Raw genomic sequence first — 13,493 nt, forward strand, 5'->3', positions numbered from 1 at the left:
GTGAATATGGGAAACCTGAGATCTGGGCAAATCCCAGCACTCAAGCTTCCTGGCTTTTCTGATCCCAGGCAAAATGCACAAAGTTCTGAGCTTTCGTGAGGATGGCGTCCATGACCTCCTGGATACATTTGTGTGTGGAGGTTTGTGAGATCCTGCATAGGTCACCTGTGGAGCCTGGGAAGGAGCCACTGGTGTAAAAATTGAATGCAGCAGTCACTTTCATGGCTACTGGCAGTAGATGCCCTCCATGTTCCCGTGGTGCCAAATCCTGCAGCAGGTGGCATATATGACCAATCAGTTCCCTAGACATGTGCGGTCTGTGGTGACACTGCTTCCCAGTCATCTGCAGGAATGACAGACGGCATCTATAGACCCTGGGTCTAGTGAGGCGCCTATGAGCGACGGCTCTCTGTGGATCTTCAGCTGTGTGCGCAGCAGGGCCTTGCTGCCCCTTCATCTTGAGGGAGGTGCTCCTCCCTTTGACAAGCCAAGAGCCTCTGCCTCACTCCTCTTCTTATTCTCTGCTCCCTGTAAACCATGAGGTACATCGCTAAATCACCAGGCCCCATGATCCTGGTGTTCTCCTCCTACAGGATCAAAGAAAGAGACTTGTGGGCTAGCATGTATGTCCCATGAACCTCATTTGGTTAAGTCTGAAGGCCCCTTCACACATGCAGGAGAGTGCTGGCCGCCCCTTGGCTGGCCAGTGCGTATTGCGCTCATTGGCTGTCTGATACCCCAGTCACCTCTGACTCACTCTACTTGACCAATTGGTGACAGCTTCGTCCACTGGACTGCATGCTGTGCTCTCAGCTCAGGCACAGGCATTCTCCTACCCCGCACAGCAAGGCTGCTCTGGTAACTTGAACCATAATGGATACTGGTCCAAACCTTAATAAACACATTACAAGAAGCTATGAGCCCCTCCACCAGTGACTGCGCCATGGTCACCTTTCGCAAGGGGATTCTACAACTTGCCCAGTTGGCAAACTGTTCTGCTGCCCCCTAAAACACACGTTTATTTCCAGTCTGTGCCCAAGGGGTAAAAAGTTCTGGAGCATTTGGTGACACATTCATGATTTTGTGTTGCTTGAGTGGGCAGGAGGCTTCAGAGGCCCGACTCCAAGCACGGCAATGGAACTGTCTCAGTTGTGGAACAATGCTCACCTTTGACAAATTTTCCCAAGTGCATGGCCTCTTCTCTCACCCCCGCCTCCCTCCACCCTCGCCAAGTGCGGCATGTTCTTGAGTATTTCCTTCAGTCTGTCTGTGCTGTCTTACCACTCACCCCTCCACCCCCACACACCCCCTCTCCTCCCAAACTGGGAAAAAGCGTCTTGCCTATGCATCCCCCCCCCCCCCCCACCACTCCCCGGTGAATGCACAGCGCTTCTTCTCTGACGTCCTACAGACGATGGTCATGAGCGCTGCGCAAGGTTGTGTGCGCTCACCTTCGAGTTCCCCTCAGAGTTCAGGTTGCCAGGCGCAGGCCTTTTACAGACAGTCGTGAAGCACACTGTTCTGAAGTCACGCCGACCTGGGTGGTAGATTTGACACTGGGACGATTCCAACGAGCAGGGCTTATAATTGGTTGCAAATGCATTAAACTGATGTTCCTGACGTGCGGCAGTGGGAAGGGCAGCCTGCCATTGATAGGTGGAGCGGACAATTGCAAACTGGGTTCACAAAGGTTTCACAAGAAGCAATTTTTGGCCATCCTGCCACGCACTGTTTCCCCCCCCCAACCCCCCCACCCCCACCGATCCCCCAGGCTTGCCATGATGCCCGAAGCCAATGGGGCCGGAAAATTCCGGCCTTTGATTCTTGAAACCTGTGTCCTTATTGTTTCCCAGTAACTCAGAATCCCTCAGCTTTCTCTATTACCTAAACCTTTAAACTGAAGCTTGGTGTCACCTAATCACTACTTTCCCCATCTTTTCTTATCTTCTATTCTGCTGTCTTCATCCTTGATGCCTTGACCTTTTATTTTGGATGTCATTCTTGGTTCAGATGGTGGTGGAGTGATAATGTCATTGGACCAGTAATCCAGAGGCCAGGGCAATGTTTTGTGGACATGGGTTCAAATCCCACCACAGCAGCTGGTGGAATAAGATTCATTTCATAAATCTGAAATTCAAAGTATTTTTAAGATAAAACATCGCACAGGCACTATTTGAAGAGAAGTAGTGCGCCAGACAAGATTTATCCTTTGCTCGACACCACTAAGATAGGTTATCTGGTCAGTCACCTCATCCCTGTGTGTGGGATCTTGCTGTGGGCAAATTAGAGCCATATTTCCTGTAATTGCGACCGTTGTGAAAGGTGCTATATAAATGCAAGTTTTTCTTTGTTTTAACTCGTACGATTGAGAAGTGGAGATTTTTTGGTTCCCCCCGGTTCTAACCTGACGTGATGGAAATAATCTGGCCAACCCGACAATTTCCAATATTCCTGCCAGCCCTTCTTGCCGCTGGTTCCATGCAGGGTTAAGCTGGTTGGAGCTGAAGGAGTCGCTTTCCAACCTGGTTGCTGTATCACTGCAGTGTCTGGACACAGCGTAACCAAAGCATTTGTTTATGCTGAGAAGGCATATCCTTAAATCAGCTAAAAGTTTAAAATCTGTTACAAATTTGAGCAATTTTGTTCTGTGAAATATTCTAATGTATTATTCATTGATATTTTCCTGAAAAGCTCTTTTCACTACCATTAGTGCTGAGGAATCCCTCCATGGTTTATGTATAATGCAACATCAAAATCCCTAGCTGGCAGTGTTCCAAAGGAACCATCAGACAACTGATCCACTTGGAATAATCCGATACTATTGTCTGTTGTCTGTCCTGGCAAGGTAGCAGTTTTCTGGGCACTGCAAGGAAAGCCAATTCAACTGGGATTAAAAATGGACAAGTTGCAGTGCTGGAATTGCGCTAGAAGATAGAAGAAAGAGAGATTTGCAATTATATCGCACCTTTCATGACCTCAGGAAGTCCAAAAGCACTTTACAGCCAATTATGTTTTTTTTTAAATATAGTCACAGCTGTAATGTAGGAAACGTGACAGTCAATTTGCTCACAGCAAGATACCACAAACAGCAATATGCTAATGACTAGCTCATGTGTTTTACTGCATGTTGGTTGATAGATAAAAATTGCCCAGGGTTTTGGGGAGAACTCCCCTGTTCTTCAAAATAGTGTCATGGGATCGTTTACATCCCACTGAGCGGGAAGGATGGTCCTCAGTTCAATGTTTTATCTGCGCCTCTGACAGTGCAGCACTCTCGTGGTACTCCACTGGAACTGTCAGCCTGGGTTATGAGCAGAATTATATGGTACTTCGCCAACAGGTTTGCAGGCGGTGGGGAGGCCCACAAAATTCCCCAGGTGGCCTGCGCACCAGTTTCCTGTCCGCAATTTTATGTGGGGCCAGTGAGGCATAGTGCGGCCCTCCCACCCTTGTCCAATTGAGGCCCTTAAGTTCCCAGTTTGGGAACGAGCTGCAGACCAGCAGAGGGTGCAGCTTGGTGAATGATTTGCTGTATTGGACCACCCAGTTGGTGCTTACCCTGACCAACCACTGCCAGCCTCTCTCCCTCACCCCTTCTTGTCTCCATTGAGAACTCCTCGGGTATTTAGCACAAGGACAATTTCAGTATCAGCATGCAAAGACAGAACTCCTCAAATATTTTTTGCAGCCAGAAGGAACATGTACACACATTGTGCCTGTTTCAGCTAAACAAAATAAGTGACAGCCATCCGCTGGTTCATTCCTCAGGGCAATATCTTGACCAGTCAGAGTCAAGTTACTTGGTTTAAATTTCAAACAATGCTTGGCAGTCAACTGCCAGTCAACTGGTGCATTTTCCATGGCAATGCCTCTAGCAATCAGAGTCCACTTGCCAACCAATCAGCATTCTTTTCTCCTACAGTATAAATTGTTGCTCCCTTTACGTTTAGTATCCTTGTGAATTGTCCTGATGAGTGCAAGGTGAAAAATGTCTTTTTTCAGCAATAGTTTGCTTAAGAAGTCAGATAAAGAATTTGTTGTCCCAGGACATTGTGAGGTAGGGGGTTTGGGGTCAGTGTTATGCATGTTTATACCAGGGCTGGAGGCAGCTGGGCTTGATGGACCTCAATGTCTTTTCCACCCCATCCCACCTCTGCTGTCCTTTTTTCATACGCTTGTAACCAGGCAAATTATACACGACAGTGAAGGGTTGGAAAACCCTTTGTGTGATGCTCTCCTGAGTTTGAGATCTTTACTTGCCTTCTGATTGATACTGTACCTTGCCTGGTGGAGTTTGCTTAGAGATGTGTTCACAAAGGTGAGCTGTTCTACTTTCCAATGCAAATAGACCCTCCCATTGAGTGGTGAACCCCTCCCCCCTCCCAGTCCAGCTGTGATTTATTTTAAAATAGGGAAAGATGCAGGTCAGTGTGAGATATTAATGAGTTTCCCTCATGACTGGGAAGTTCTCTGTTTTTGCATGCCAATGCTCCCTTCCTCAGCGACGCTGAAATTGTCCCTGTGCTAAATACCTCCAGGAGATCTCAGTGGAGACAGGAAGGGGTGGGGGAGAGAGGCTGGCAGTGGTTGGTCAGAGCTAAGCACCAACTGGGTGGTCCCATACAGCTAATCATTCACCAAGCTGCACCCTGTGCTGACCTGTGGACCCCCAGCTCATTCCTGAATTGGCTGGGGCTCCCCTTCTCATGCCAGATTAAGCAGGTCGACCATTTGGAATGCCACTACGAGAGGATCAGAGTCTTCCTCTGTGCAGGGAGGAGGTCATTGACAGCGTCTCAAGCAGCACCTGTGCGGTTTTATAATCCCCCAGAGGGGGAGACAGCGAGACTTATAGACATGTACTTTGCAGTGAAGTAGAAGGTTTGTAAACTTGACATTTGAGATGTGCTTTGTAACTCTTTCGAGTACAAACACGTTTCCATCTGTTTCAGATGAAGTTACATTGTTTCATAGTTTGCCATTGTGAGATTTGAACTCTTGATCTTGGGGTTACAAACCCACTACCATAACCACTTGGCTATTTAGGCCAAGCCCCAGTTACTGGTAACTCTTGAGTACAAACCCATTTCCATCTGTTTCAGATGAAGTTACTTTGTTTCATAGTTTGCCATTGTGAGATTTGAACTCTTGATCTTGGGGTTACAAACCCACTACCATAACCACTTGGCTATTTAGGCCAAGCCCCAGTTACTGGTAACTCTTGAGTACAAACCCATTTCCATCTGTTTCAGATGAAGTTACATTGTTTCGTAGTTTGCCATTGTGAGATTTGAACTCTTGATCTTGGGGTTACAAACCCACTACCATAACCACTTGGCTATTTAGGCCAAGCGAGATGTGCTTTGTACTTGGCCAGTTTAATCCTTGTTTTCAATTACAGTCATGGACTTGACCAGTTCCTTCTGCATGAGCTAAGAAGGCAAAAGCCCCACAAGGATTAGTGAATAATAGAGAGCTTTCATACTGGGACACACCTGTGAGATGGTGTGCGCTATCATACGGACAGAGTACAGAATCTGCATTGGAAGCGCAGGCTGTGGAGAGGGAAAACTTTCAGTCATTAATATTCTTTGCAGTTATTTTTTGTGAATTTTTGGAATATTTTTGCTACATCATTCACTGATTCATTCTCTCTCATACAATCTTTCAAAATGATTCTCTGAACCTTCTTTCCGCTCTGATATTATTTCTCAGTTTCCATTTAAGTTCCCTCCTCGACTTTTTCATTCCTCCCTCTCTCATTTTCTCTCTCACCTTCCACCTTCTAATACCTTACACTTCTCTATCCCCTTCTCTCTTTCTCCCTTTTCTGCTTTCTTCCTCCCATTCTCCCTACCCTTTCTTCCTCTCTCTCCACTACTGCTCTCTTTCTCTCTCTCTCTCTCTCTCTCTCTCTGTCTCCCTCCCTCTTTCTGCTGTAGTTGTGTCACCATCACAGATGAATATCCATATTTCACCAACAGGTTGATGGGTAGTGTGAGCTAATCCAGGCAAGACCTGCTGAGATGGCAGTCCTGATGATGATGATGATGAGAAACTAGGCTAGAGGATAGATCAATAGCGAAGCAGTGGCAGACATTTAAGGGGGTATTTGAGAGTATTCAGAATGAGTACATTCTTACTATAAAGGAAAACTCTAAGAGGAAGACCCATTATCCATGGTTAACTAAAGAAGTTAGGGCAAGCATCAAACTTAAGGAAAAAGCATACAACTCTGCTAAGATGAGTGGCAGGACAGATGATTGGACAGAATATGAAGAACTGCAGAGAATGGCTAAAAGATTAACCAGAAAAATGAAATTAGAGTATGAGAGGAAGCTAGCTAGAAATGTAAAAACGGATAGCAAGAGTTTCTACAGGTACTTAAAAAGGAAAAAGTAAGTAAAGTGAGTGTTGGTCCCCTAGAGAGTGACAGTGGGAGTTAATAGTAGATAATAAGGAAATGGCAGAAGAAATGAACAAATATTTCACTTATCTGTTCACTATAGAGGATACAAAAAACATTCCAATTATAGCTGCAAATCAGGAGGTGAATGAGAGAAAGGAACTGGGTAAAATTGAAATCACTAGGGAAATGCTACTGAGCAAATTGAAGGAGCTACGGGTGGACTCGTCTCTGGGTCTCAATGGACTACATCCTCGGGTCTTAAAAGACGTGGCTAATGAGGTAGTCGATGCACTGGTGTGAATTTTCCAAAATTCACTAGATTCTGGAAAGGTGCCATCAGATTGGAAAGTAGCAAATATAATCCCTCTATTCAAGAAAGGAGGGAGGCAGAAAACAGGGAACTATAGGCCAGTTAGCTAAACATCTGTCATGGGGAAGTTATGAGAATTGATTATTAGGAAGGTTAAAGCTGGGCACTTAGAAGAGCTCAAGGCAATCGGGAAGAGTCAGCATGGTTTGTGAAAGGAAAATCATGTTTAACCAATTTATTGGAGTTTTTTGTAGAGGTAACGTGCAGTGGGTAAAGGGTAGTCTGTGGACATACTATACTTAGATTTCTGGAAGGCATTTGATAAGGTGCCACATCAAAGATTATTACAGAAAATAAAAGCGCATGGTGTAGGGGTAACATATTAGCATGGAAAGAAGATTGGTTGGCTGGCAGCAAACAGAGAGTATGCATAAATGGGTCATTTTCGGATTGGCATGATGTGACGAGTGGAGTCCCACAGGGGTCTGTATTGAGGCCTCAACTTTTTATAATTTACATCAATGACTTAGATGAGGGGAGTGAAGACACGGTAGCTAAATTTGCAGATGACACAAAGATAGGTTGGAAAATATTTTGTGAAGAGGACATGAGGAGGTTGCAGATGGATATAGATAGGCTGAGTGAGTGGGCAAGGATCTGGCAAATGGAGTTTAATGTGGGAAAATGTGAAGTTGTTCACTTTGGCAGGAAGAACAAAAAAAGCAGAGTATTACTTAAATGGCTGCATAATTCTGAGGTGCAGAGGGATCTAGGTGTTCTAATACATGAGTCACAAAGACTTAGTATGCAGATACAGCAAATAATTAAGAAGGCTAATGGAATTCTATCCTTTATTACAAGAAGGATTGAACATAAAAGTAAAGATGTTATACTTTGATTATAGAGCACATTGGTAAGACTGCACCTCTGATACTGTGTGTAGTTTTGGTCTCTTTATTTAAGGAAGGGTGGAAATGCATTGGAGGTGGTTCAAAGGAGGTTTACTAGATTGATATCTGGAATAAATGAGTTGTGTTATGAGGAAAGGTTGGACAGACTGGGCTTGTTTCCATTGGAGTTTAGAAGAGTGAGGGGTGATTTGATTGAAGTATACAAGATCCTGAACGGCCTTGACAAGGTGGATGTGGAAAGGATGTTTCTTCTTGTGGATGAGTCCAGAACGAGGGGGCGCTGTTTTAAAATTAGGGGTCGCCCTTTTAGGACAGAGATGAGAATTTTTTTCCCTCGGAGGGTTGTGCGACTTTGGGACTCTCTGCCTCAGAAGGTGGTGAAGGCGGGGTCATTGAATATTTTTAAAGCAGAGGTAGACAGATTCTTGTTAGGCAAGGGAATCAAAGGTAATTGGGGTTAGATGGGAACGTGGAAATCGAAACACAAACAAATCAGCCATGATCTTATTGAATGGTGGAGCAGGCTCGAGGGGCTGAATGGCCTAATCCTGTTCCTACTTCTTATGTTCTTATGAAAACTTTTAAATGGCAATAATCTAAAGGTGGGCCTTGAAGATTTCTAATGATGGAGCTGTGACTCTTTCCTTTGGAAGCTTGTTCCATTGTGGATTGTCCTTGGGAAGAGAGGGGATAAACTCTCTTGGAAACAAATGGCCTTTGCAGTTTGTGTGGATTGGCTAACTCATGGTTTGTCATTGCCAGAGGGTGCCAGGTACTGCCCCCTTCCCCTTCTACCTCTTCTTTTTCTTCCCCCACTGAATCCCTGGGTGAGATTTTAACCCGTCCGAAATCTGTCCATTTACACAGAGTTAAAATAGGGCCCAAATCTGTCTCATGTTCATTTCCAGTGCATGATGAGTGAATTCAGAGACTGCCTCACTTTCGGAGTCCTTCGCATTGACCAGTTCTTCCACAAGCCATGCTGATCATGAACTTGACTCCAGCCATTCAATCTCAGTGTTTGATAATTCAAGCATGAACTCTACCCTACATCTGCGTATGTGTGCCTGCACACACATCTGTCCATATATACACACACAAGATTGTAGAAATAGACAACAATGAATACCTACACCTTTATGTCCCAGAGTGTCATCAAATGAGATTTGACACTGAGCCACATAAGGAGATGTTGGAAAACAAAAACAGAATTACCTGGAAAAACTCAGCAGGTCTGGCAGCATCGGCGGCGAAGAAAAGAGTTGACGTTTCGAGTCCTCATGACCCTTCGGGTTCTGTCGAAGGGTCATGAGGACTCGAAACGTCAACTCTTTCCTTCTCCGCCGATGCTGCCAGACCTGCTGAGTTTTTCCAGGTAATTCTGTTTTTGTTTTGGATTTCCAGCATCCGCAGTTTTTTTGTTTTTATCTGAGGAGATGTTGGGACAGACGACCAAAAGCTGACTCAAAGAGGTAGGTTTTAAGGGAATTCTTAAAGGAAGCTAGAGAGAAAGGCAGAGAGGTTTAAGGAAAGAATTACATATAGGCACATACAAATGGCTGTATATATATATATATAATATATAGATATATACACACATACTCAAACACACAGATTTAGATGAGACCTGCTTCTGAATGTTCTGATTAACAGTTAATGCTGTGAAATATAATTCCCTGTAAAGGATGTTTACATTGAAGTGAAATTTCTTATATGTCAGAGTTCCATTGAGACAGCAGCTCTTTATATGTTCACAGATAACACCAATACGAGGGCCCAGGGAAGGTGGAACAAAAGTGACGATCTACGGGGAGAACCTGGGTCTGAGTTTCTGGGAGATTGAAAGTTTTGTACGTGTGGCTGGAGTTGATTGTATCCCGTTGCCAGATGGATACATTCCAGCGGAACAGTAAGCCACATTTAAACATCATTTCTTTAAGGGGGCTGGCGGGTTGAATCTTTGGCAGGGCGGCCAGGCAGTAGCATTCGAGCTAAAGAGCTGTGTGGTATCCAATTATTTCTTACTCCCCCCACTTTTCACCAAGACCTCTTGCCCTGCCTGCTGCCCCCAACACTCCCCCCTTCCCCCACTCACCACCCCCCCCGGCCCACCACCCCCCGCCCCCCCCATCCCTCGCTCCCGGGGCAGCCTATCATGTTTGCAACAATTCCAGCGTCAGCTGCAAGGATGCTCCTGGAAAATACAGTTCCAGAAACCAGGTTAAGATGTAATGTTGCACCTTTAATGGGAAAATTGTTGCTGGTAAAAACCATCATATTAATGAGTATGTCACAAGCAACAATTACATGGAATTTGTAGCGCAGAAATGAGCAGTCACTATGTTTATTGCCAATGTTTAGACTCCCGTGAACCTCCTCCCATTGTATTTACTCCATCCAGCCCTACCTATGTGTCCCCTTATTTCTTTCTCCCGCGTGGGCAGGATTTTCGGGGTGGCAGGTAGGCACAGCGGGCGAGTCTGGAAACTGTCTGGCACCCGCGATTGCCCCCCCTCGCCCCCAACTGTGGTTTCACGCTGGCTGGCGAAAGGCACGCTGAGAAGCTCAGCATTGCTGGGGTGGGTGGGGGGGGTGGGGGGGGGGGGTGGGGGTGTGGGGGGGTGGTAGGGGGTGCAAGTGCAAAAGTCTGTGTGGGGGCGCACGCACTCTGAAATCTCCCTGGAGACGGGGAGCTGCCTCAGGGAGCCGAAGAATCTTCAAATCAAAAACAAAGCTTTCGAAAATCGGAAATAAATGTTCCTGCACAGGATTCACTCCTGTGAACATAAGCATAATAAAAATTATGCCAATATGTTTTACAAAATTAATGTCGGTCACCTCATCCAGCCCGTGGATGAGGTTTCCTCAAAAATCCAAAGGCCGCCTGGATGGTTGGGCAGCGGAAAGTGGAAGTTAATTGATACTTTAATGGCCTTAATAGGCCTCTTAATTGTGGGCGGGCGCGCTGCTGATTCTTGCGCATGCCCGCCGACCAAAACATCGCACGAGTGGGCGGTGATATCGGGACGCTCGCCCGACGCCATCGCTCGCTCTTTTACGCCCGATCGGGTCTGGCACCCGCCCGTGGGATGGAAAATCTTGCCCCAAGTGTTTACCTAGCTTCTCCTTAAATACATTGATGTTAGTTACATCAACCAATCCTTGTGGTAGCGAGTTCCACATTAGAGCCGCTCTCTAGACAAAAAAGTTTCTCTTGAATTCCCCATTGGGTTAACTGGTGACTATCCTGTATTCATGGCCCCTTGGTTTTGGTCTTCTCTACCAGTGAAAACACCTTTTCTATGTTTCCCTATTGAACCCCTTCATAACTTTGAAGACCAGTTAAAGAATATCCAAAATATTGTCAGATCTCCAAGTGTTGTTAGGCAGCATCTGATGATAGCCCGTGGGTACTTCTTTATCCCTCTGAGTCAGAAGATTATGGATTCAAGTCCCACTCCAGAGGCTTGAGCAGGTGATCCAGACTGACACTCCTATGCAGGACTGAGGGAGTGCGGCACTGTCAGATCCTCCGTCTTTCAGATGAGACATTAAAATGAGTCCCTGCCTCATAGGTGGATATAAAGGATCCCATGGTACTATTTTGGAGAATAAGGGAGTTGTCCCAGCCAATAATTATCCCTCAAACTATGTCTCTCAAATAGAATATCTGAGTATCAATTGGCTGCTGCGTTTCCTACACTACGAAGAGTGACTATACTTCAGAAAGTAATTAATTTACTGTAATGTGCTTTGGGAATGAAGTGCCATAGAGAAGTTAGATTTTTTTTTCTTTTTGTGCTAAAGCTTTTAGGGGTGCTCTTTTTTAGTGTTTAGTGTAAACATCGGATAAGGACATCCACCGTCTCTGTTCTCTGCTTCCACATCGCCCCCCCCCCCCACCCCCACCGCCCCCCTACCGCCCCCACCGCCCCCCGCGCCAACCTCCCAGTTCCTGTGTTTGAAAGGGCTGGGTAGATTTTGTGTTCTGATGCTGCCTCCATCAGAGCACTTGGACTGCCACTGGGGATGGTGTGTGAAGATCCCCAGATCAACACTTTGCATCCCCCTTTCCCCTTGTCCTTGTTGGGCGAATGTGCAGCCTCCGTTCAAGACCATTCGCCGCCAGGCAAGACCTTGGAAACTGGAGGGCTAACTCTGAGAACATTGCCACCTAGTGAACGGGCTGAATAATTAACAATATGTTCACGTTGGTATACAGCACCAGCCAGTGCGAGAGCTGAGGAAACAGTGAGCCGACATATAACAATGATGAAGCAAGGAATGAAACTTAATGGATTCTGAAATACAGGCTGAAACCTGACCTGCCTTAATGACTTAAAGAGCTAAGGACATGAAACAAGTGGAGCAGAGGAATGAATCCATTTTCCTGCCACACACCTCAGGAGCTACCGTGGTTGAACTCCACTGTAAAGCACCAGCTGTACCACTTTAGGATAAATTATTCCCTGAGGGAAAAGCTTAAAGGCTGATATATTTGCCAGCATATCAAAAAGTAAATGCCAATTAATTATCCCAGAAGCAAGATATTGTGGATGCTGGAAATCTGGAATAAAAACAGAAAGTGCTGGATATACTCGGCAAGTCAGGCAGCATCTGTGGAGAGAGAAACAGAGTTAACGTTTCAGGTCGATGACCTTTCATGAAATACGCATCTCCAGGCTTTATTTGAAATGAACTGTTGCCAAACTCATGGTTATTTATGTTCTTCCCATTAACACTAATGCGGCCTTTGAGTATTGCGCCATATATTGATGCATTTGGGCAAGCCAGTGATGGAAAGGGCGACGTTAATTCAGCCTTTGTTTCTTCAAAGGATCATGTGTGAGATGGGGGTGGCACCTCGCAGTCAATTCGCTGGCTTTGTGGAGGTCTGTGTGGAAGAATGTAAGCAGGAGTTCATGGCAAAGTCAACACAGCTCTACAGCTTTGTGGTAAGTGCGTTTGCGAATAGAAGTGGAGTATTCTCTAGGGGAGGTGATGGCATAGTGGTATTGTTGCTGGACTAGTAATCCAAGATGCAGGGTAATGCTTTGGGGACCTGGGTTTGAATCCTGCCATGGCAGATGTGGAATTTGAATTGGGAGAGCTGTCTCACAGACTAGCCAAGAAACAGCCTGACATAGTCATTCTCGTGGAATCATACCTTACAGATAATGTCCCAGACATCACCATCCCTGAGAGAAGTGACGGCACGGCGGTATACAGTCGGGAGGGAGACGGCCTGGGAGTCCTCAACATTGACTCCAGGTCTCATGACATCAGGTCAAACATGGGCAAGGAAACCTCCTGCTGACTACCATATACCGTCCTCCCTCAGCAGATAATCAGTGCTCCTCCATGTTGAACACCACTTGGAGGAAGCATTGAGTGTGGCAAGGGCGCAGAATGTACTCTGGCTGAGAGACTTCAATGTCCATCACCAAGAGAGGCTTGGTAGCACCACTACTGGCTGAGCTGCATCCTAACAATAGGAATGACCACTACACTGTCATTGTGGAGACAAAGTCCAGCCTTCATGTTGAGGATTTGCTGCATGTTGTGTGGTACTACCACTGTGCTAAATGAGAAAGATTTCGAACAGATCTAGTAACTCGAGACTGGGCATCCCTTTGGAGCTGTGGGCCATCTGCAGAGCAGCAGAATTGTGCTCGAACACAATCTGTAACCTCATAGCCCAGCATATCCCCCACTCTACCATTACCATCAAGCCAGGGGATCAACCCTGGTTCAATGAAGAGTGCAGGAGGACATGCCAGGAGCAGCACCAAGCATACCTAAAAATGATCCATCTTGGCCTCCTCTGGAGGTCCCCAATGTCACAGTCTTCAGCTAATTTGAT

General features: G+C 45.9%; 1 protein-coding gene across 3 annotated transcripts in view; it reads left to right on the forward strand.

Annotated features, from left to right (window-relative positions):
• Positions 1-13,493, forward strand: part of plxna4 (plexin A4) — a 701,383-nt gene that overhangs the window by 571,157 nt on the left and 116,733 nt on the right. For all 3 annotated transcript variants that reach the window (XM_041202720.1, XM_041202719.1, XM_041202718.1), the window contains exons 13-14: positions 9,388-9,539; positions 12,468-12,585. In XM_041202720.1, the coding sequence (XP_041058654.1) occupies positions 9,388-9,539; positions 12,468-12,585 (270 nt within the window). The remainder of the gene's footprint in view (positions 1-9,387; positions 9,540-12,467; positions 12,586-13,493) is intronic.

Source organism: Carcharodon carcharias, chromosome 13 (assembly GCF_017639515.1).
Source record: "Carcharodon carcharias isolate sCarCar2 chromosome 13, sCarCar2.pri, whole genome shotgun sequence".
NCBI classification, from domain to species: Eukaryota; Metazoa; Chordata; class Chondrichthyes; order Lamniformes; family Lamnidae; genus Carcharodon; species Carcharodon carcharias.